Source organism: Columba livia, chromosome 4 (genome assembly GCF_036013475.1).
Source record: "Columba livia isolate bColLiv1 breed racing homer chromosome 4, bColLiv1.pat.W.v2, whole genome shotgun sequence".
NCBI lineage: Eukaryota > Metazoa > Chordata > Aves > Columbiformes > Columbidae > Columba > Columba livia.
The window spans coordinates 24,667,463-24,691,747 of record NC_088605.1 but is presented as its reverse complement, the minus strand read 5'-3'; the positions used below and the strand labels follow the sequence as shown (position 1 = coordinate 24,691,747).

Here is a 24,285-nt window from a genome sequence, read left to right as displayed (position 1 = left end):
ATTATTTTCGCCGAATAGCTCCTTCAGCTTGTATTCCTTGGCTCACCAAGAGCTAGCTTCCCCAGGTCCCAAGGAACCTCATTTGAAGAAAGACTCCTTAGCTCCTCATTATGAAGAAATACAGTCAGGTGTATGGTATCAGCCTCTATTAGCCATGTTAGTCCTATTTCTGCTGGACTCGAGTAGCAGAACAGTGGAGAAATGTACTCCTATCCTCCTCTTTTCATCCCATCACCTATTCCATGGTAATGGCTGGGGCAAGAAGAAGGTCTCTTAGTGCTGATCGATATGATTTTTTGTGAAAGATTTGAAGATGCTCGGGGAGCAGCCTCTGGCTTGATTGAGTGGCTGTACATTAGCATGGTTATTAATTGAACAACTGTACTTCAGAGGCTTTAGTCAAAGTGTCTAGCTCATATTTTTACAGATAATGGAACAAATTAGTCCCATTTGGGTGGGAACAGATAGAATTACACTTGATAAAAAGTTTTCCTCATTAAGATTATTTCTGATTCTTCTGTAGCTTGTGCAGGGCATTAAAAACCATGGCTTTCTGGAGCTAAATATAGTTTCATTCTTACTTTATAAAACCGCTAGATAAATGTCAGATCCAAAGCACTGTAGGAAAGAAAAGATTTTTGTCAGAAAGAACAGAAAACCTGTACAAAAATGCAGCACCAACCATTTACATGACACAAGCAGCTGCAATGCTTTATTTGTCAAAGCTTTGGTCTTTTTTGTTTGTATATTCACATCTATATGTTTGTATATTTGCTGTTATTTAATCATAAAAGCTTTATTTTTAGCAAGGCAATATTTTTAGGTAACTCGATAAAATAGTTTTTGTGAGTTTTCATAAATTAAAAAGTTAAAGAACAGCTGTCCAAATGCGATTGCATGAAGATGTGAAGAAAAGTAGGTGTTAGCTCTTCAAACAGTTGGACTAAACCAAGTGTGAAGCAAAGCTTCCTTGTGTGAGTGGCCTAAGTTTAACAAGAATTCTCGTGCAAGCGGTTATGGTCGTGTTCAGGGCTCATCACTGAAGATGAAAAATACATTCTTTCCTTCAGGAAAACCATGGAGCCAAAGGTGAGATGTGTGTCGCAAACTAATCCTGATCATGTGAAATAGTACCATGGATTTTCCTTGTGCAAATTAATGTAATAGACGTAAAAATCTGTTGCTAGTAGGTGCAGGGGAGGCTTGCATAATTTACATAGCACTTTCCTTTTGATAGTTGAAACTAGTTTGTGAGTCTGTTGAATTAGATGGATGTTATTCTCTGGTAAAAACTGGGTCATCTTTTAGGTAAATGTATGTAAATAACCAAGCCCAGAAATCCTGTTAATTGCTGCAGATTCCCTCTGGTGTAAGTACTGATTAAAAATCTTCTAATTGATAAGCTTCAAATTGTTTACAGCAGGTATGTAGAAAACCTGATTCAATTTCCATTGAAGTCGCAGACAGGCACCCACTAGCTTCAGATAAAATTTGATCTGGCCTAAAGGGGTTGGGAGTAGGGCTGCCAGGGAATAGAGCTGCTTTCATCTGAAAATTGAAAATCCTGCTATCTTTCTCAGCATGCTGCTACCCTGCTAAATCTGTTTGCTCAGTGGCAAGTTATTAGAAACATATGTCATCCCTGGAGAAAAAAATAATGAAAATATTCCAAGGAGTTGCAGTATAATTTGGTGTTTGTATGTAATTGGAGTAATGTTAAGGAATAGTATATTTTTACAGTTTTAGGTATTTAGTAAGGTATTTTATGATCTAAACAATTGTACTCTTGATAAACAAGTCTCAAAAAACTTCATAGCTCATGATTTAGGGCTGTGCTTGCTGGCTCAATATTGTGGAAAAAACTTTCATTTTTATTTGTTTTGAAACCGTACATTTTTGTAAAGGGTTAAGACAACTTTTTAATGTTTATTTGCAAAGAGAGGAAATGCCTAAAAATTTCGGAATTACTGACCCTCCAAAAAAATGACTTCAAAATAACGAGTTATTGCAGGCTACCTGAGCTGCAGGAGCTGCCTGGGTGCTGACGGTTAGCTCAGGGCAGCTCTGAAATGTCTCAGCATAACCTTTTTTCTTTCACAGACTAAGCAAAGTCACGTTCACTCACAGTTCCCTTGGGCTAAGAGCGTGTGCAGGGACTTGTGCCACAGCTCAGCTGCCGAACTGTGGCTTTGTTACGCCACAGCCATTTGCTCGTGAATTTGAGTCCTGACCCTCGCTGGCAGAGCTTTAAAGTTGGATCCGCTTTGAGCTCTCAAGTCACTTTGGTAGACTTTAACGTATTAATCATAATCTTGATTTATAAATCTTGGAACAAGAGCAGAAATGTTGTATGGATAGGTTACATAGTTTGTTATAGGAACAAATTCTTTTGCAATGCTTGGTCTTCTAAAGTAAATGATTAGTTTTGTATTATGAAGCCCGAAAGTGCAAAACATCTCATGGGCGGGGTAACCAAGAGCAAAGTCGCTTTCCCTGTTCTACTCCCATGGGGAGGCTGGTGCAAGATGCTCAGCTCCCCAGTTTTCCATCTGCAGGGAGTACCCTTTGTTCCTGTTTCCCTGCAAAGGTCTGCTCCCTGGAAGGCCGGCTCCTCTTTCATGTGTAGCTACTTGTCCAGAGTCAGGCCTGCCAAAACATTGCAACACAAGCCTGTAGCCCTGGTTGGCATGGGTATCCTCAGTGCTGGTGCAGAAGTGCTCTCAGCAGGGATTTCAGATTTGGTATGTGCTGCAATAGTGCGTCACTTGTACAGCTACAGAGGTGCTGGTTTTAGGAGATTGGCAATTGTTGCTGGGGAATGGGAAGAGGAATGTCAACACCAACAGTGGGGTAGCCTGTAGTGCCAGAGACACTAAGCAAAAGCAGGAGAGTAAGCAAATTTGCTTAGGACCTGGTGCTTCTACTTACCACTCAAGTGGAAAATCCCATTAAAGTCAATGAGTTCTTGCCTTACTGAAGACCACAGGAGAGGGCTCCCAGTCTCCTCTTTGAACTAGTTGAAACAATGTTAGTAATTTTACAGAGGATAGCCCACCCTTCTGCATTAACATACATCAAACAAAATGGTTTAATAGCCATAATTTTGTTGTCCTATACCATTGTAGCAGTCTCCTACACTAGAAACAAATGTTAAACTGAAGCTAAAGCATTTACTTAGCAGAAAGAGGGTGTTATTCTTGGATAATGTTCTGTGTCATTGACATCTTCTCTTAATTAGCTTTCATATTCCAGGAGATTTCTTTCAGAAAAATGTAGTTCTTTTAACAAAAGGATGACCAAATGCTGACAGCTGGAGTTTGGCAATAGCATTCTGTATCAAATATCTGTAAATGAATTCTAAAATAGCTGGACTGCTTTTTTTGTCCATGACTGGCTGTGCATAATTAACTTCTTTTCAAGTGTTTTGCCCAGAAGAAATGTTAAGCCACCTGCATGGGAATAAGCAAATAGCTTTTTTCTAATTGTGGTAGGTCTTATTTAGCTCCCTTGGGGAATTCACTTTTGATCACTGACATCAGCCTTACAGCTTGAAATCTCTCTCGTCACACTTTCAGGATTGGCTGTGAAAAGGAAGGTAGGGAACAGTACTGGACAGTGGGGGGTTTTAATGTGTGGGTTCTTGCCCTTTGGGAGTTGTACTTGATGCTGACAAGCCTTAACTAAACTGAAAGAAGCACCTGTGTCATCTTCTGTATTTCCCTGATTTACCATTCTGTGTTGAACTGATGCATGTAAGCATACCTGTAACCTTGGTTAGCCTTGTCCACAAAGAGTAAGTTTCCTACCAGGTTCCTACCAGATCCTGCTGCTCTTTAGAGCGGTGTGAACTTTTTCGCACACCTCAGTGAGAGAGGAGTTGTGATGCTTGGCTGTGAAAGGGTTTTGACCATAATTGTAAGACTTTGAAGTTCTCATGCTCTGGCTCCTGCTTCACTGCTCTCGGAGCCGGCGCTGTTGGCAGTCGCCAGAAGAATTTCCTGCCCCCCTGAGAGCAGGTCCAATGTCTGCATTGGGATGAAAAGGGTAGTGGCCCAGCAGTGCTCACAACGTTGTGGTGGTCACACAGTGGTGGGCTCGTGCGGTGGGGTGGAGGGATGTGCCAGTGCTCCAGTAGTCTTGTGACACCATCTGAAAAAAAACATCAGGAAGATCTATAGCACTTCTCAGTTTTGAGCCTGCCCCCGCTGAAAAGCTCCTCCCCTGATTTCAGAATATCACTGTAGTATCTTTCAGTGGCTGGCTCAGCATTTCTTAGTTTCTTTGGTTTTGCTTCTATTTTTCAGGAGTTGTTTTGTATTAAACTAGCATTTGTAAGAAGTACCAGATGGATGGCACTAGAAAATTAATTCATAATTTACTTACATACCAAATGATTTGTGAGATGGTAGCCAAGTTACCCACTGGTATGCCTTGAGCGGGATGTGGCTGGGTGAGCATTCTCTTGTGGAGCTCTTCCTGGTCTTGATGTCTCTGAAACCAACAAGAACAGCACCTGTTAGATACATCTGTGTGCATGGTTAGGCACTGACTTTTCCATGAGGAAAGGAACTGGTTTAGCTTAATCTGCGTTGAAGAGTTCATCTTGTTAATTATCCTGAGAAAAGTCACAGTGCAAAAATACACTTGCCAGCTCATTAGGCTACAGCTGGAAGTCCATGGAGACATGCTGACACTTTCAAGTACAAAATCAGCTGCTTTCCTCCCTGCCCCCTGGAATTATAAGGAAAGAGAGTGGAGAGGATTGGTTTATACTCTGAAAGTGTTGCCGTGTCTAGGAACCCTCTTTGGGTATTGTATCAGCCAGCCATCAAAATCATTGCAGCTGTTTTCCCTAGAAAAGCTAAATGGCTGATCTGAACTGGGACAATTAGTTGGAGAAAGCAGTAATTGGAGCCACACTTTGCTGTGGCTGTGCTCCTCCTGGCAGGACACACATTTATATCCTGCTGGTTTGCTTTTGCTGCCTAGTCAGCCAGCTGGTTTTCTTTTGTCCTGAAAAGTCAAAGCCCAGGAGGAGGCCTGGTAGAAAAAGATCATCAGTAGTCCTCTGGAGATCTGTGACCTTGTAGAGCTACTAGATCCTGCTCCACTGAAACCAGTGGGAATGCTGGTATTAATTTAGGTAGAAGCAGGGTGGAGCTGTAAGCATGGAGGAGATGACGGGAGAGTTTCTCTTGCATTGTTAATAAAAGGGATTAAAAATTACCGTTATGAAAAAGCCAAGTATAATGTCGTAGCGTTTCAGACTTAAGTTCTATGAGGGCATATTTACTTGAACTATCTAAATTGCAATAATAGAGGAGAACCGGTCACTGGAATGTTTTAATTAGTATCAATTTGTATACAAGATTCTTCTTTTTTATAGAACCTATTTTTAGCCTTGTATGAACGGAGGAAGTTGCTTTGTAAAGGAAGTTTCCTTAGAAGTCTTCTAGCTTATTTTTGACAGTTCTATAACCCCGACAATTTAAAACTCCTGCATAAAAAATGCCGACCACCTCCACTGGATACTTATGCCAGGCCCTTGGCTTCCTGATCGTTTCTCTGAGACAGGACTTCAAGCGCAGCATTGCAAGGCTGTTACGCCACACGAGGCCAATGTGCAGGACATTTTAGATGAGAATACTTGGAGGCCATTTGGAGGTGGATAGGGTTATACAGAAGAACCAAACTTGGGGTGTGCTGTGAAGAAAATAATTGCAGAAAGGGTCAGGTATAGTAAGAAAGCATGGATACTATAATGACTTAGTTGCAGGTAAAAGGGCAAGAGAGCAAATCCTTTTATATGGGAACCTGGCTCCGATAGGAGATTAGGAAGGTATAGGAGAAAGGGTTTCTGTCTCTGACAGTAAAATAGAAATGAACGTTTTATCTTTGGGTCAGTGAATCGTTGAAGCTTTTCGTATGGCTTTTGCTATTTTAGCCCTTTATCATTTTTCAGAATGCCTGCAGAGGCATAACAAGTCATTTGCTTTCTTTCTATATTTTTATTTAAAATTTTATACATATTTTCATTTGTTCTGCCACACTTCTCTCAGGCTGAGCTCAGAAACAAAATTAATTTTATGGCTTGTTAGAGATATTTGACAATTGTGCTTTGAGTTATTACAGTTGGCTGAAAAACAGTAATGAGGAGCTGAATAGAGTTTTGTTTCTCTTGAAAGTAATACGGAAAGATTTTGTTACTTGTCTGCTGTTCTGTGAGGTGTTTTGCTCTCAAGTATTTCTTACCTTCAATCTTCAAGAAAATAGCAACACAGCAAAAATAATTCTTAGCAGAGGAAATCTTCAGCCATTGTATGTATTGCGTGTGTGTGATAGCCTGCATTTTTAAAAGTGCCTGGATCCAGGAAAGATAAGAGTTAGTGGGCTTAGAGTTGTGGTGCTGAAGATGACGGATTTAGTTCATGATAAGTCTGCAGTGACTCTGATTCAATAGTGGAGTTATAAATATTTTTACGTGCTTCTTTATACCAAAGAGTAGAGATCACAAATATGTGCACATGGACAATCTTGCTAATCCGCATTATATTGGAGTCACGTTGGAGGACATCCAGCACATGGAAAATTGACAAAACTTCTTGTTTGCCTTCATGCTAGAAAGGAATTCAGTTTTGTAATTATTAGAGTGGAGAGAGAGTATAATTTCTGTCTCCCAGAGCTCACCAGCTGCATGATATTTACTCAGGAGAGGTGTTGCTGAATTGGGAAATAATGTATAGTCATTGCAATAATAAAAAACACAAGACAGTCTCTAGGTACAAAAAAAATATCAGGTTATAGCCATAAAGATTGCTTTTTTGATAACAGGGTGTATAAAATATAATACACAGCTGTAGGCCTGGGACTGGGGAAGATAATGAAAGAAGAAACAATTTGCAATAATTACTATAACTGAGAATGCTATTTTTTAAGTCGTGAGAGACTAGAAATATTTTTCAACATGGCTTCATTACCTACAATTTTGAATAGATGCTCAAGTCAAGAGGTAATGGTGGGCTTTTATTTCTATTTTAAATCACCAGAGACTATCCTCCACTTTGCTCCTGAATTATAGTAATTCCAGCTCTGACTACAGTATTTTAATTTCAGTTGTACTGTTTGTGGTTGCCTCCGTGCCTCTTAACACTGTAAATGTCATATTGACTCTTTGATAGTACATTCTATTTGTCCACTTTTACTAATTCTCTCCTTTATTATGCTCTCTATCAATTTGCTTAGTCTAGAGCCCATAATATATACCTTCTCAGCTGTTATCAGTGGGAGCTTTGGTGTATTTGCCAAGTGTATCTTCCAGCTGTTTGTAAACCGTGTGAATTTAAACATTGTGCTTGCAGTAATATGGCCAAACCAAAACACAGTAATTTTACCTAGAGTAAAATTACTTGCAGGTATTTGACATCGTAGACTTACCAGTTGCTGTGGCCTTACCAGTTACTCTATAAATTCCAATAAAAACAAGGTAGTGATAAACAGGAAAACACACGGAAAAATAAGTAAAATAAAATAAAACTACAAGCTTTTTTTTCTTTCTCTGGGTCATGAGGAAAAGAACAGAGCAGATCCTCCTATTTTCTGTGACAGATTGTATGTAGAAGAACTGTATTTGCAAAAGGTGGAGAGCTGGCATGACTCACAGCAAAGAGGTCAGGGCTGGGCAGAACAAGTTGGCCGCTGACGTGGGATCAGACAATTGCAAGTACCGGGAGGCGGGCAGGAAGCGCTCTAAGCACACTGCACTTCTGGAACAGGGGTTTTGCCAACAGGCTGTCTGACAGCACGCCGTGGAGACAAGGAATTCTGCTCCGTGATGTATTACATAAAAATACTAGTATCTTTTTACCAAATCTTACACAGGGTCACAAAATATTGCAGATTACAGAGCTTAGTTGACATTTAGTCCTTAATGCATTCAAGCTTTGTTACAAATAATACAGTTATCAAGCCAAGAATGTTTTAATGAGGAATACAGATGTGAGAGTGTAATTTTACAAGTGAAAGTCATCATATACAGGGTCTTTCAAAAGATGGACCCAGTTTGAAATCACTTTTCTTTGAAATAGGGTCCATCTTTTTGAAACACTCTGTAGTATAGAGTGGTTCTCACTTGTTTATAACTGGTCACCCACATATAAAATCTGCTGTTTCTTCCAGTTCCCAGCAAAAAAATAATTGCACAAGGGAAGATTAGTTAGCTGTTTGGGTTTTTTTAAAGTAATAAAATAAACCTAGTTTAGTATCTTTATTGGGGAAAACCTAGTGCTACTCCCAAAGTAGATGGTCCGTCTTCAGTCCTTCGCTGATAAAAGAGCTTGTTACAGGCTTGGAGGAAGGAAAGATAAATGATGATTCCTTTCAGCATCCCATGAAGGTGAGAAAACTTGTAAGGGATCTTTTTGTTGAAAGCTTGGATGGCATTTTCCTTGGTGATATATTCTGCTTTATTTTAGCTCATTAAGGTAACTTGTCATGTGCAGTTCAGATGCCTTGGGGTAAATTCCTTCTAGCACATCTCCTCTTAAATTTATGATGTTATATGACAGAATAATTTTCTTCATTCATTGTCTGATTATTTTCAGTTGTGTGCTCTACAAAGAATGTTACCCTGGTTTCACTGGTGATGGCTCTCATATGATGTTTTGATATCTTGTAGTCATATATAAACACTCCCCTATTAATTGCTGTGACACTACTATGTGTTTCTGACTCCTAAATTCTTTCAAGTTACAGTTAAATATTATTTTGCAACTTTACTGGTTCAAATACCTTCTTTTGGATGTCAGCTTTATCTGCAGAGAAACTAGTTTGCACTGATTAGCAATCAGTGCTTTTACCTGTTCCTTGTGCTAAAAAAGTTGATGTGGCACATCATCCAGGGAGATTGCGTAGTTAAAAATTTCTTCTGTTGCTGTCGTGCAGTTCTGGTGGCTCTGAGATAATTTTATGAAAGTTAGTGTGGTAACTTTATAATTAATTCTCGAAAAGAATCATTAGATCATCTGCCATGGTCTCCTGTATGGTGGAGAACATTATATTTAAACTTGTGTGCTTTTGTACACAATAATTGCACAAGGGGAGATTAGTTAGCTGTTTGTATTTTAACCTGTAACCTGTAACCTGTATTTGGCTGAAGCACATCTGAATGCACTGAGAGATGGGAAATCCATCCCTTCTTTGGCAGTTTGTCACACTGGTCAGTTACTGTAATGGCAAAAACGTATGCCTTGCTTCTGTTTGGAATTTGGTTGGTTACAGCTTCCAGCCATTGGTTCTTGATCACCTCTTCCCTGAAGAACTTCTCAATACTCAGGTTTATTTTTCTATGCAAAGGTACTTGTAGGCAACATAATTAAGTCATCTTCAAATCTTGTTGCTACATTGCCAGATTATTCTTTCTTAGTGTTGAGGCAAAAAGACTTTCATCCTTTCTTTTTTTTTTTTTTTTTCCCCTCATTTTCGGTGTTCTTTTTAAAAAGTGGAGACCCTAGCAGATTAAGGGCACTGATGTTTAGACTCCATAATGAAGATATGGCTATCTCTTACCTTCTTTTACTGTCTGGGTAACAGAGAAGAGTGGTAGGCATTGACAGAGGGAGGTCTCCTGAGGTGCGTTTTCTTTTTTCCATCACTTTTTTGCCCCAAGAGAGAAGAACTATTGTGGTGATACATTCTGTTGAATGAAGGTATCTTATAGCCTTATCGGTTATTCCTTTTTCTCCTAGTGAGGTTAAAACATTAAAATTCTGATGCTTGATTAAGGCTGTAAGTTTTTATAGGTGGTGACTGCAGAGCACATCTGTTGATTCAGCACACCCTTATCAAATGGGTGGCACCTTCATAAACTACTTATTTTAGGAAATTGAGAGGTTGTATCTACTCTAGGCTGCTGGATTTATCAGGCTTGCCAGTTATCTCACATTAGGACCTCAGTGTGTGCAACAAAACACAATCTGAATCTGCCTTTATTGATACCAAGTTAACAAAAATATTTTGGAAGTATCATTATACAGAACTGATCTAATACGTCATAGGAGTCCCCATTTGAGAAAAATCAATCCCTGATTTGAGCACAAGGGTAGAAATGCCTTGCAATCTACTACCCATTTTGACCATCAATTAAGCCACAGAGAAAGGTATTGGTAAATAGTAAAGATACGCTTGACATGTCTGCTGTAGGTGGTTTTAGCGATGAATAAACTAGAATTGATTCCTTACCATGTCCAATACAGCTTCTTTGAACTTTCTGTATTGCTGAGTGACCTACTTCTTTGATCTAAAATTAGTGTGTGTAGCTCCATTTTTAAAGTGTTTCCAAGTACATTCAGTTTTGCAACCCTGCTGCTTGTTTTCATTGTACAATAATGATAGAATGGTTTGGGTTGGAACGGATGTTAGAGATCATCTAGTTCCAACCCCCCTGCTATGGACAGGAACACCTTCCACCAGACCAGGTTGCTCAAAGCCCCGTCCAGCCTGGACTTGAACACTTCCAGGGATGGGGCATCCACAGCTTCTCTGGGAGCCTGTTCCAGTGCCTCACTGCCCTCGTGATGAATAATTTCTTCCTTATATCTAACCCAAATCTACCCTCTTTCAGTTTAAAGCCGTTACTCCCTGTCCTGTCACTACATGCCCTTGTAAAGAGTCACTCTCCAGCTTCCTTGTAGGTCCCCTTTAGGTACTGGAAGGCTGCTATAAGGTGTCTCCGAAGCTTTCTCTTCTCCAGACTGAATAAGCTCAACTCTCTCAGCCTGTCTTCATAGAAAAGTTGCTCCAGCCCTCTGATCTTTGTGGCCCTCCTCTGAACTCACTTCAACAGGTCCATGTCCCTCTTATTTTGGGGGCCCCAGAGCTGAACACAGTATTCCAGGTGGGCTCTCACAGGAGCAGAGCAGAGAAGAATCACCTCCCTTGAGCTACTGGTGATGCTTCTTTTACCACAGCCTAGGATACAGTTGGCTTTCTGGGCTGCAAGTGCACATTACTGGCTTCATGCTGAGCTTCTCATCAACCAACTCCCCCAAATCCTTCTCCTTGGGGCTGCTCTCAGTCCATTCACTGCCCAGCCTGTATTTGTGATTGGGATTGCCCTAACCCATGTGTAGGACCTTGCACTTGGCCTTGTTTAGCTTCATGAGGTTTGCACAGGCCCACCTCTCCAGCCTGTCTTGTCCTTCCGGATGGCATCCCTTCTCTCAGGCATGTCAGCTGCACCACATACCTTGGTGTTGTTGGCAAACTTGCTGAGGGTGCACTCAATCCCACTGTCCATGTTACCAACAACAATGTTAAAAGTGTTGGTTCCAGTACCAGCCCCTGAGGAACGTCACTCACCAGTGGTCTCCACTTGGACATTGAGCTGTTGACCACAACTCTTTGAGTGCAGCCACTCAGCCAGTTCCTTATCCACTGAGTGGTCCATCTATCCAATCCATGTCTCTCCAATTTAGAGACAAGGATGTTGTGCAGGACAGTGTCAAATGCTTTGCACAAATCCAGGTAGGTGATGCCAGTTGCTCTTCCCTTATCCACCCGTGCTGTAACCCCATTGTAGAAGGTGACCCAATTTGTCAGGCACAATTTGCCCTTAGTGAAGCCATGTTGACTGTCACCAGTCATCTCCTTATTTTCCATGTGCCTTAGCACAGTTTCCAGGAAGATCTGCTCCATGATCTTGCCAGGCATAGAAGTGAGGCTGACTGGCCTGTAGTTTTCCAGGTTTTCCTTTTTACCCATTTTAAAAATGGGGGTTATGTTTCGCCTTTTCCAGTCAGTGGGAACTTCACCAGACTGCCACAACTTCTCAAATATGATCGATAGTGGCTTTGCAACTTCATTTGCCATTTCCCTCTGGACCCCCAGATGCATCTCATCAGGTTCCATGGACTTGTGCACCTTCATGTTGTTTAGATAATCTTGAACCAGATCTTCTCCTATCATGGGCTGTTCTTCATTCTCCCAGTCCTTTTTCCTTCTGCATCTGGTGTGGTGTGGCTAGAGCACTTGCCAGTGAAGACAGAGGCAAAAATGTTGTTGAGTACCTCAGCCTTCTCCATATCCTGGGTAACCAGGTCTGCCATTTCCTTCTCGAAATGGTCCACAGTTTCCCCAGTTTTCCTTTTATCACTGGCGTACCTATGGAAGCTTTTCTTGTTGCCCTTCACGTCCCTGGTCAGATTGAATTCTATCAGGGCTTTAGTTTTCCTAACCTGATCCCTGGCTGCTCAGGCAATTTCTCTCTATTCCTCCCAGGGTACCTGTCCCTGCTTTCACCCTCCATAGCCTTCCTGTTTGTGTCTGAGTTTGTCCAGCAGCCACTTGTTCATCCATGCAGGTCTCCTGACGTTTTTGCCTGAGTTTGTTTTTGTTGGGATGCATCGTTCCTGAGCTTGGAGGAGCTGGTAAGGATGATTGTTTCTTCCTTTAGCAAAGAACTTAATGGGTTTTAAGTTATTTTTCTGTGCATTGATCCAGAGGGAGAACATCAGTTTGTTAGGGTTTAGAAGTACAAGTTTCTCTGACTTTTCAGATTGTATTCGTACACTTAAGAGTTCCCCATTGCAGATGAGAGACCAGAATTTAATCTATGTAGTTCTTGTTTGTTAGGATGTATTTCGTTGTGGTATGTAGGAAGACCAAGGGGAAACACAGAAATTCTTGCAAAAAATTATTTGGTTCTCTAAGGAAGCCAGTGTGAGATGCTGCTTTCAGCAACATCAAAATGTAACTGCACATACCAGACTTCTTCATTCATGCTGCCAAAGGCATAATAGGATTACCCTGCTTTGTTTTGCTTTTTCACCCTGGCATTAAATGAACTGAAACTTGATGTGTGAGTCTCTCAAAAATAAGGTCAGTTGAAAAAGAGTTCATTGTCTTTTTATTCTTGTTCTTCTCAGGTGTTCACAGGCAAGTTCAGGTTTATCCAGAGAACCATGGCAGAAGGTGGATTTGATCCTTGTGAATGCATTTGCTCTCATGAACATGCAATGAGAAGACTGATCAATCTGGTAAGGATAACATGAGGATATTTGGAAGGCTGGTTATTCAGACATTACTTCAGCTCTTGCAGATTTGCAATTACTGATGTTTTGATACTGCTTATTCAGTTGTGTGTACAGTTAGAGACTGTGTATCTGACTTTCTCATGAGCTTTTGAATAGTTAATACAAATTACAGCTTTCTGTTTATTTCCCTGAGCTGCATTTTGACAGCATTTGCAGTGTTTCTATTGAAGTGTTTCTTTGTAACCTTGGTCTACATAAAAACAAAGAAACTACCCCATAAACTCTTTGAGTTCGAGGTGGTAATACATATGTGAAGTTGCATGTACTCATATGGCAAGATAACAATGTCTAAATTTTTACAACAAAACTTTAAAAAATTCTGAAGTTGAGAATCCAGTGATTTTGAGTTTGAATTCTATTTCTTGCTATGTCATTGCTATGGTTGAGCAAATTCAAGCAAGTTATTTTGCATTGCTGTAACTGTAACCTGTATAATAGCAATGGTTCTTTGCTTTTGTATGGAACTTAGTTCACTGTCCATTGAAGAAAAACAACATACTATTTTTTTTTTCTAAGTAAACCTATGTAATTTTTAAAATAACAGTAACAATTCTAAACTGTGAGCAATTAGGTAAACTTGATCACAGCTCTAATTTGGTTAAACTGGTTTTTAAGATCATGTTGTACATCAGCTTGATTTGATGTACATCCCCTTGTTGATGTTCATGAATTTGTTTTTATCCCATTTTCCTTTCTTAGGGCCTAAATGAGTGTCCTTTTAAGTTACTGAGTACATCAGCTGCTCAAGGCAATATGTGTGAATAGCATCCTCTGTAGGATCAGGCCCCTCGTCACAAGGTTTCTTATCAGTATTTGGCAAAATTTGTCAGGAAAATATGACATTCACTAGCCTATGATAAGAGTAGGACTAATGTGTATGTGCCCAAATAATGTATTTCTGGGAATAAGGAATCAGTTTGTGTGCTTTCCCTTAAGATAAACCCCCTTCCACATGCATACATCCATAAAATAACAAACTTGTTTTAAAGAGCACTTTGCAAGAAGTATATAAAGCTTGCTCTTGCAAATGTGTGGTTTACACTCATAGCCCTGCTTCACCCTGAACATAAAATCCTGAGTGTCCATACTTTATTCGCCTTGGAGTGCATTGTTATACTATGTCATCTGGAGTGCCAGCAAAAGAACCCAAAGCCATGATGCTGTACCTGTGCGTGCTCCCAGGGAGCTCGGCTGACCCCATTTTCCAGAATTACTCTGCTCAGAATAAGCAGAGTTCACCACGCATGTCCACACCGCAGCACTGCAGAACCTGTGCCGTTGTGCTCTCACATCACACCCCTGGGCCTGTGCACACAGAATGCCTCCTCAAAAACACACAGGCCCCAGTGAGAGCCAAAATACCCCGGACCAGGCTCTCTCAGTAGGAGGGCTACATCAGTGGCTGCAGCAGAAGCCAAAATGATCCCCCAGAAGAACAGGAAGGAATGACAAGCACTTGTCATCTCACAGACCATGAGATCCTTGGGCTAAGCATCAAAGTTGGAGTTGCCAGACAGCCCAGATCCGTGTAGTGGCGAGCTGCACTGAAGGCCAGAATGACACCAGACAAACAGAGCATGTCTGCATAGCCAGTTCCATGTGCTTTAGGGGCCTGATATCATTTCCCCTTGGCAGTTCACAAGGGTGGTGCAGCCGGTGCTCTCTTGATACTCACAAGTCATTAGAGGTTGATTCACATCCTTATTGCTGAACAGGCAAACAAGCTTGTTTGAGGGATGGAGGTGCAAGAAGTAAAAGGGATGGTGTTACCAGGATTGTTCAGGGTGGAAGGAACTTCAGGAGGTCATCTAGGCTGACCTTCTGCTCAAAGCAGGGTCAAAAGTGAATGCAGACCAGGTAATTCAGGGCATTTATTCCAGCTGAATCTTGATAACCTCCAAGATTAGCAATTCCACAGCCTATTGGGCCAACCTGCTCTAATGTTTCTTCGTCCTTGTGGTAGAAATTTTTCTCCATCCACTGTTTTAGTTGAATCCATTGTGCTCTCTGCCATACAGCAATATGAATAGCATGTCTCTGTCCGCTCAATAACCTCCTTGTAGGTACTGGGGGGCTGCTGTTAGATCTACTCAAACCCATCTCTTCTCTGGGCTAAGCAAGCCCAGCTCCCTCAGCCTCTACTTACAGGGCAAATGCTCCAGCCCATGGTGACCCCCTTCTGAATTCACTTCAGTCTGTAAATATATATGTCTTGTGTCAGGGAGCTTGAGACAGGATGCAACATTCCAGATATGGGTTTAAAGTGCTGAGCACAGGGGTGTAATCGCATCCTTCGGTCTACTTATGCACTGTTTAAAGGTCAATGCTGTTGGCACGAGGGCACAGAAAATTGAGGCTTCTGTGGGGAACAGTTGTCTCTTCTGTGGAGCCTTTATATCAGGGCTCAGCCATTCTAGCTCATGCTTCCCAGTTAGAGGCACAATTTCAAAATACTCCAAGCTCTCCCTGATACCCCTGTATGGACATGGATATGTTCTTTCCCCCCAAAATTTTTCTTCTTGTCCTCAACATGTCATTTGTGCCATATCCCACAGCTGTGTTGATTCTGTATCTTGAGACATCTGGACACATGTTGAAGTGATGACAGGATGACAAAGAAACCCCTAGTACCAAGCCTCAGGAAGCTGGGAGGGAGAAAGGAAAAATGCATGTTGGCTGCTCTTTCTTTTGAGGTTTGTCAGATGCAAATCCGACCCCCATTCTGCATTTTTTCTATCCTTTCATTTTTTGCTAGAAGACACTGACAGGCAGTAGTACCAGTCAGCCAGTTCTCTTTATGTTGTGGCTGGAGGCTTCTAGGTATGAATGATGTAGGCGAGTTGTGTCCAAAGTGCTGCAAAGGTCTGTGAGATTTTTTTTTCCTGGGCTGCACCATGCATTGTAAAGTGGGTGCAAATGGATCATCTGGAGGGACACCAGTTCCTGTGTTGTGGATGTAAATAGAGCACATCTTAGGTGCACACTCTTGGGCAGTCATCAAGACCAGTCTAACACTGTTCCTGTGTAGTTGCAGGAATGGAGTTTATTGCTTAGTGTCCAGCTTCCAAAAAGATCATACCAATTAGCACTTGAAGTGGTGAGGAGTAAGGGGAAATGACAGATTTCATCTCTCTTAAAAAGCAAAACAGATGCTCCTAAATATTTATAAGAGCGAATTACTAGCTGGGATAATTCAGCAGAATCTAGAAAGGAAAAGTCTCAGTCATCAGCCAGACTATCCTCAAGTAACCTGTTGCATTATTTTAGCAGGAGACTTGCTAAGCCTTCATTATTGGGTCTGTAACTTTCATGCTTCAGTGAGAGTTTGCTTCCTAAGTTTCTGGTTTGTCACTCAATCTTACACAACATAAGCAACAGGAATTTTACTATTTGTTTTAAAAGGAACCCTTGGACATTGATTCTCAAAATTGCTGACTCGCACAAGTCTCAATGGAGACTGGGTGCCCACTGCCTCTAAAAGCTGGATCCTCCGAACCTTGACTCCAAGACCATTGCAATACAGGAAAGCTAGGCAATCTGTAGTTGCACAGACTGTGAGGGGGAAAAAAAAACCAAGCATGCTGTATACCCCAGATGGTTCGCTGTACTTACGTAATTGTTGATTCTTTTTGACTTGGATGTATAAAACACACCAGAGCACATTTGAATGGTGTTACAGCTGGGAGTGCTTGTCAAGATTTTGGAGCAAATAGAGTAACAAGGTGGTTGTAATTATGTCCACACTGAGCATTGTAAATCCAGAAGTTCAGAGTTAAGATCAAGTTTAGCCCAACAACAATGTAATTGTAAGGGTTGCCCAGGTGTGGAAGTGTACATTTAGGATTCTTCAGTCTAGTAATGACGTTGTGCAAAAACCCCGTGATTGATGTAGACTTTAATAACTTGCATTTGCGTTAAAGTAAACTAAATTTTACAGATGAATTAGTTTATACCTGTATAGAACAACACTGATAAGAATTAAGGCTTCTGCTAATGAAGAAGGCCTGATGTATTCAGTTACAACTGTTACATGTAGGGTTAAAAATATGTATTCAAATACACTGGATTTCTGTTAGAGTTAAAGGTACAGGAAATTTGAATGATGCTGCTATGCCTGAGGTCAGAAGGAGGTCAAAAAGTCTGACTTTACAACCTGAAGTTCTCATTTTAATTTCCAGCATGTTACTTTTGATTTCTAATTTAATTGGTGTATTTATTTTGAAATCTTAGAAAAAGTATTTGGCATTCCAAGTACAATTTGTGGATGAATACATTACATTTTTAATATATACCATATCGTTTAAATCTCTACTTGAAATGCAGACTTCAGTTTATCTTGTCATTACAATTAACGCCTATACAATGAAGAAAGAAAAGCTATTATCATTTAAACTCTTCTTCTTCTCTGCTATTAGTAACACCACAGAAAATTACAAACAAGAGCACTGTTTGTTTTTAAAAAGCCTAACTCTTACTAAGCTGGCTCGATTATTTTTCTGTTCTTTGTTTTGCTTGACTAAGCAAGGGTTTGTTTTGTTTTCTTCTTCATTCATAATACCACAAAGATTTTGTATACAGTTCACTGTATATCTTTAAAGTGCATGATTTTTTTTTTTAATTTTTTTCAGCTTATTAGGTTAACTGGGAGATTTTGTTCTTACCCACAGTTCTGAGAACTTATATATACATACTTAAGTGGCATTGAATTATGCTGAATGTTCTATTGTTTTACTGAAGTGGATTTTTCAGGGTTGTCTTTGGTGTCAAAATTTTGCACATGATAAACTTCTGTAGTATAGCCACTGTAAATAATAAGCAAATATTATGATTTCCAAACACTCCTAGGAAAAAATAGAAATCTAAAGTCTTTGGCTGTGACTTCATAAATATCATCTCTAGTATGTAATACCCATAGCAACATCTGTTATGATTTTGATGTTGTGTAACAATTTGACTCTTGTTTTTGGGCTCACTTTTTACCCTATGGATATAGCAGATAATTGGGAACTTCCCTAAGAGGAAGCAAGCACAGAAGAAAAACATCACAAGACTTTGCATTCTCTGCGGATGCACAAGAATTGTCAAAAGACAATGACAGATCTTTTAGCTTGTATGACTTTATCTCCTGTTCAGTCTCCTCCATCTGCAAAACTTATTTTGACAAGCAGACCCAAAGTTCAAGAATGAAGAACAAACAACATCAAGTACTTTAATGGGGGGGACTCTGTCAGACAAGGGGCCATTTGTTTGAAAGGGTCATGGTGAAGGACATTGTGTGGTGTCCAGAGGGAATGGTTCCTGTCTCAGTTGTGGCAGAGGAGAGCAAATCTCTAGATCAGAATTATGTTATATGTAAAGCTTTTTGTTTTCCTTTTCTTCACTTCTTTTGTAAAATAAAAACTGATTGCACTACATTACTCCTCTGGACTTTGATGCTCTCTGAGTAGGCATGGTTGATCCATGGAGTATCTTAGGCCAAGGTTCAGCTCATGTCTGAAAATGAGACTGAAAACATTGTGTATGTGATGAGGGCAATAATCATACATAGAGTGTCTTCCATTTGCAAATTCTCTTAACTATTTCAACACAATTTGTTCAAACACACTTTTGTCAACTAAGTTTCCGCATAATTCTCTTGGCCAGGTCATTTTAGAGTCTTACTATTATAAACTGGCATAGTCTGAAATAGTATCCAGCATAGCCCTGAATCTTGGCTGAGGGAGACTTTGTGCAAACAGCACAGAATAAACACGGATGACTAAAATAGATCTGCGTTCCGTGCTGCAAATGGTTGAAAAGCTCTCAAGATGTCAGCACAGCTAGGCCCGACTTAAAGTCCCTCAAGCAACCAACAAAAGTGAGTTAACCTACTGCTGTGGCCTTCTACTGAAATCACAGCAGAACTATACCAAATACATTTGTGATAATTTAAAGTGATCTTCTAAATGTGGAGATTGCCCTGAAGACTACTTATGTATGTTTTACAGCATTTGCCTTCTAATATATATATGTGTATATATATATATATATACATATATATATTAGATTTTTTTTTTTTTAATGGCAGTTACTGCTGCTTCCAGTCTATAGCCCTTCTTAGTCAAACACCCCAAGGACTAGAAATTGCATTTTGCTCTCACTTGCCCCTTTTTTCCCAGACCTGTGCCTTCAATTCCAAATTTCATGGAGTTCAGGCTGTTTCAAAAAGGACCTTTCCCAACAGTTGAACCTCAGGTTGGTCGTTAGGATGAAGAAACTATGACCCTTCTGAAATGCAGGATGAAAGACTTCATGCACCCCCCTAGGGCACTGGGCCAAAAGAATAAAACCGAAGGTTGGAGGGGCAGGATGTGAGCCTGTTCCTGGGCGCTCCTGCTCCACTGACTGCCATTTCCCCACCTCCACTGGGTGCTCAAGGTGCTGGTGTTGCACAGGTTAAGGCCCCAAAACTATATCACAGAACTCATGCACTGCTAATGGTCTTTAACCCAGAAACTAGTTCTAGATCAATGACTATAAATGGAGACTATCTTCTAGACGGATAAGTGGATGTTTTTATTTAAGAAAAGTAAAAGCCATTAAAAATGGTGTCTACTCGGGTCTGTATCCCACAGAGACCATTTTTTCCTGTAAGTGGTTAGGTGTCAGGATTAAGTGAATGCTGAGGTTGCCTTTCATTCTTTGTATTTCCCATTCCTGAGCTTTGTTGTATGCTGGGAGCTACTGCTTCTTCACCAGAACAGATTAAAAAAAAATAAATATATATATATAATATATAAATAAATCTCAGTCATGCTTAATGCTCATCTCAGAGCATGCATAGTTTGACAGCATTGCAAGCAGCATAGAAAATTATGCATTGAAGATTCTGTCAGCTTGATATTCCAGAAGTAATGAATAGCTATAACCTGTATTATAATGACTGAACTGTGTTTGGTGATCAGAGCTGTGTTGTAGCCATTTCATTTGAGGAAAAAGGAGAAAATTGTGGTTTTTCTCAGGCCACGTGTGGATGTAATCAACACTTAGAGCAAACTGTACTTATCTGTTGGAACTCCTAGTTCTAAGCCTTTTCCTGAAGGCTATGTGGGAGTACCTTTTTCATTTGCTAATATGCATTATTTTGCAGAAAACACCCAACTGCTCAGTCAGAAAACCCACATGTATTCTGGTTTTGTATTTTATATGTAAGTCTGCTAATCCCCTCTTGGGAGATCTGTGTATGTTGTTCATTAACGTTTTCAGGTGTCTCTGTAGTAATACTGTGTAATATTCTGTCTTGTCCATTTGTTGTATAGTATTTCGTGTCGTCAGACATGCTGTGAGCTCCTTGTAATGGTCCTGACCATCATACTGCCCTGGCTCTCCCTGTTCTGCTAATTCATTCTGTTTTACATTCACTAAAAGTAGGATGCCAGTGATATCCCTGGTTCTCAAGGCCAACAGAATTATAAAATGAAGTACCAATAAAAGTCATGCGATTGTAGGAAGATAAGGGAAACGTGGAACTGGGGGATCTATATGATGCTGACATGAAACAGCAGTCCCAGAAGAAATGAGAAAATAAAGGGAAGAATGAGTTCTTGCATGAATCAGGGCTCCTGTTTGCGTAGCGGTCCCTCTGACTTGTTTATCTGCTGCATCTTCCTCCAGAAAATTTCAAGTCTTACGGGACGGAAGTTAATGTTCTCCTTCTGTCATAACTGGCTGATGGTTCTGGGTCTTAAGAGCTGGTTTTTAATCTAGGAATATTATTCTGAAAGGTACCAACCATCCTTCTCCCTCATTTGCCATGGGAGAGAAAATTACTTGTTATCTTGTGGGACCCAACTCCATATTTTTATCGCAGAGATGAAATGTTCCTTGTATGAACAATCATTTATTTTATTTCAATTCTGCATATGCTCATAGAAGGTGTAGGAGTGGGGAAGGCAGTATTTGCTTTATCCTTGTTTGTTCCTCTAGGAGAAGCTAATGTAGTTTAAGAGACTATTTAATTTCATCAGCATGCCTTTATTTTCCCCTGATTTTTCTCTTATTTCTCTTGGCCCACTTGTAGCAGAATAATGCATGTAGGTGCCACCTTTTGCATCTTTAAATCTGGACTCTACAATGCCATTTGCAACCTGGCTTGTATTCAGGACAGGCCTATCCTACCACAGCAATTTATTTATCATGTTGTTTACTAAATCGTTTATATACTTCCGACAGAACAGATGTGGCTTCCAACAACGCTTAAAGAGTGATTTCATTACCCAGAAGCATGAGAACACAATCAGGAGTGTGCCATGGTTTTGTCATCTTCTGGCATTGTTGGAGCGGAAAAGCAGAGCTCACAACTGGTCTAAATTACAAAAAAAGTATTTTCACAATGGACAATGTTTTGCCCTTACTATTGCATAAAATTTTCTATCAACAGTCTTTATGATTCCATTTTAAATTTACTTTTTTCATAGGATAAATGACTGTACCAAGTTAGTTATTTGTCCTTGCTTTCCTACGTATCAATCCTTTTCATTGCCACCATTATCCATTTCTGCTCTCTTATCCTTGTACCTAATTTATCTGTTTCTGTCACATAGCACAGTTTTTCTGTATGGAGGTCTTTTCCTGACCTGGCTCATGAACTTGCTTATTTTTCATTCATGTCTTTTCCGTGGGCTTAATTCTGCTTTGAGCTGTCTCAAAAGTTATTCTAAAAGGCAATTATTTTCATTATCCCCACATAAATAATTTTCTTTCATCTCATCTGCCATTCACAGAAGTCTTCGTTGATTATTGCAATGTGGTCCTGTTTTCCTTGTTTTATTACCTCTTTATTACACCGTTTCTGGAGTTGGACAGGGATTATGCCATTATTTCTTCTGAAAAATGACAAACCAGTGAGCTGTCTGATTATTAGTATCTTCCTGATATTTGTATGCGCCGTCTTTTTTTTAACTCCTAAATAAGACATTTAACTCTTAAAAAGAAATTGTTCGTACTGGGTGGGAGCCCTTAATCTTTTTCCACACAAGACACTTATTAGCTTTAGTGAAAAAAAATCATTAAATTTGAGCAGAAATTGCAAGGCCAGTCCCAGGGTTTGTGAGACCATTGAGCTCCGGGGTGGCAAATCCTGAAAACTCATCCGAAGAGGAAGCAAAGTATTGACATGAGGACGAGTCACTGTGCAGGTAGGCAGAAGTCTGAATTTCCTTCTCCACAGCAGCTGTCTGTCATGAGTGGTAAATGCAAAGTAGCTTAAACTTCTTTCACGGGAAAACTGAAATGATCCCAGTGGCTGAGGTCACTGTATTGGAAAAACAAGGTCTCTGTTTAGCTCGATGAAGCTGTTTGACTGAGCTCAGTGTTTCACTTGGACTTGGGTGATTTTGTGGAGCAGCTAGCATGCAGTAAAAGTTCACACCCTGTTTTCACCACACAGTGGCATGTTTGTGTGCCCACAGTAGGTTTGCACATGAAAAACAGAGACATTACTTAGTACAGTGACTTCGCAAAAAGTTTCCAGAGGCCGATAGCAGTGTCCCTTTGCTGTGACTGTTCACATTTTGCTCACAGCTGGGGGTTGTGAAAAGTGGTGGCTCTCATTGCTAAAAACTGTGCGGAGTCCCATCAGAACTTGGCATCTGTTCTAGGAGTAGCAGCAGGACGCAGGTTTCAGGTATGCTTGATGCGTTGATCCACAAGATGGCATATTAAAGCTGTATTTTATATATACTGTCAAAGGAGCAAAGTCTAAACACTGTTGTTAGTGTGAACTGGGGTGGAAAGCTGTGTCTTTTGGAAACAAAGGAAGAGCTGTTTCACATTGGAACTAGGAGCTATTTGAAATGTGGAGTTTTTATTTTTGCAATGCAAAATTTGAGCATCATGGGGAAAGACTGAGGAGAAGCCCTCTTCTCTCTTACCACTAGAAGTAACTTGGTTTCTTTTTCTCTTGGCATTTTGTTGGGTTTACATTCAAAATCTGTCAGTAAGTGGATGCAGGTTTGCTGTAATTCAGCCACTGGTGCCTCCCAGTTCCAAGAACTCACGACAGGCTTCATAGAAACCAAATACACATATCAACCAAGAGTTCTTGTGATTTGGGGATCAATAATTTATATTATTTTAACTTAACTATTCACGATTTTAAGTGTACTTGAAGTGAATTAAAGTTCACAGTAGTATTTTAAATAATGTGCTTCTGTAATTAGTATTTTTACTTGTATTGCCTGCAAATTTGCCCTGTATTAAAACTGAAAATTTTGGAACCTTTGTAGCTCCCTTTTAGCTCTCATGCTGTTTACAATTTGTGTTTACTTCATTTTGGACAGCAAAAGATAAATAAGTTCATTTTTTGGCTCACATGCATGAAGCCATTTATTGTATTTGGATGACAAACTGCACAGAGAATATTAGAACTCTGATAAAATCCTCTTCATTTAAATGGAAGAAAATAATAATTTCTATAAATATTTAGTTTTGTAACATTTTTCACTCTGTTCTTTTGTTGAATAAGCCCTGATGTTTCATTCACCTGATTTCTCTGCAGAAAAGGGGCCTGTTACAGAATATACTGAAAAACATTAAAAGGCTGTTGCTGACTTTAGCAGGTGTCAGATCAGGCAGCCAACTATTCATCTTCCACTAAATTAGTTGTTTTTTGACAACACAAGGATCTCCGAAATATGAATAAGACCAAAACCACCATTAATAATATTGTCTTTAATTATGTAGGAGTTTATGTATTCTAAGAATTATCTCTCCAGTTTTTTCTCATCAACTGTGTAGTGCTCCCAGTCTGGAAAACATTGAGTGTATTTGAGAAGACCTTTTGAGGGTTTTGTTGAGAAGAGCGAAGGTCTCGTTCAACTTTTTATTATGATTTCCCAAACTTTCCTCCAAACTCCCCCTCCAGATACAAAGAGAATATCTGAATACAAAGGTCTGCTTATTTCTAATCCCTGATAATTGGTCTTCTTTCAGTCACCTGCAACTGAAATGTCTCACATTCAATTTTTTTCCAACAGTTGCTATGTCCATTATGGGTGTCTTTACCAAGAGAGAGCTAACTGGTGGAAGGAGCGTTCTTATTTCAGCAAAAGGCATTGCCCTTCCCAGCCGCGCAGCTCACGTCAGCGTTTCATACACGTGCCAGAATAGTTTATTTTCTTTTGACCAGTCGAGTGACCATGAGGGATCAGATTTGTTT

General features: G+C 40.0%; 1 protein-coding gene across 4 annotated transcripts in view; it reads left to right on the top strand.

The window, feature by feature from the left end:
- SMIM14 (small integral membrane protein 14) overlaps positions 1–24,285 on the top strand; it is a 56,873-nt gene that overhangs the window by 17,192 nt on the left and 15,396 nt on the right. For 3 of the 4 annotated variants that reach the window (XM_005501253.3, XM_021286027.2, XM_065062651.1), the window contains one exon: positions 12,921–13,031. In XM_005501253.3, coding sequence (XP_005501310.1) covers positions 12,957–13,031 — 75 coding nt within the window. In that variant the 5' untranslated portion in view covers positions 12,921–12,956. Of the gene's footprint in view, positions 1–765; positions 1,090–12,920; positions 13,032–24,285 lie in introns of those variants that run through there. The other variant, XM_065062650.1, reaches the window with a different exon arrangement.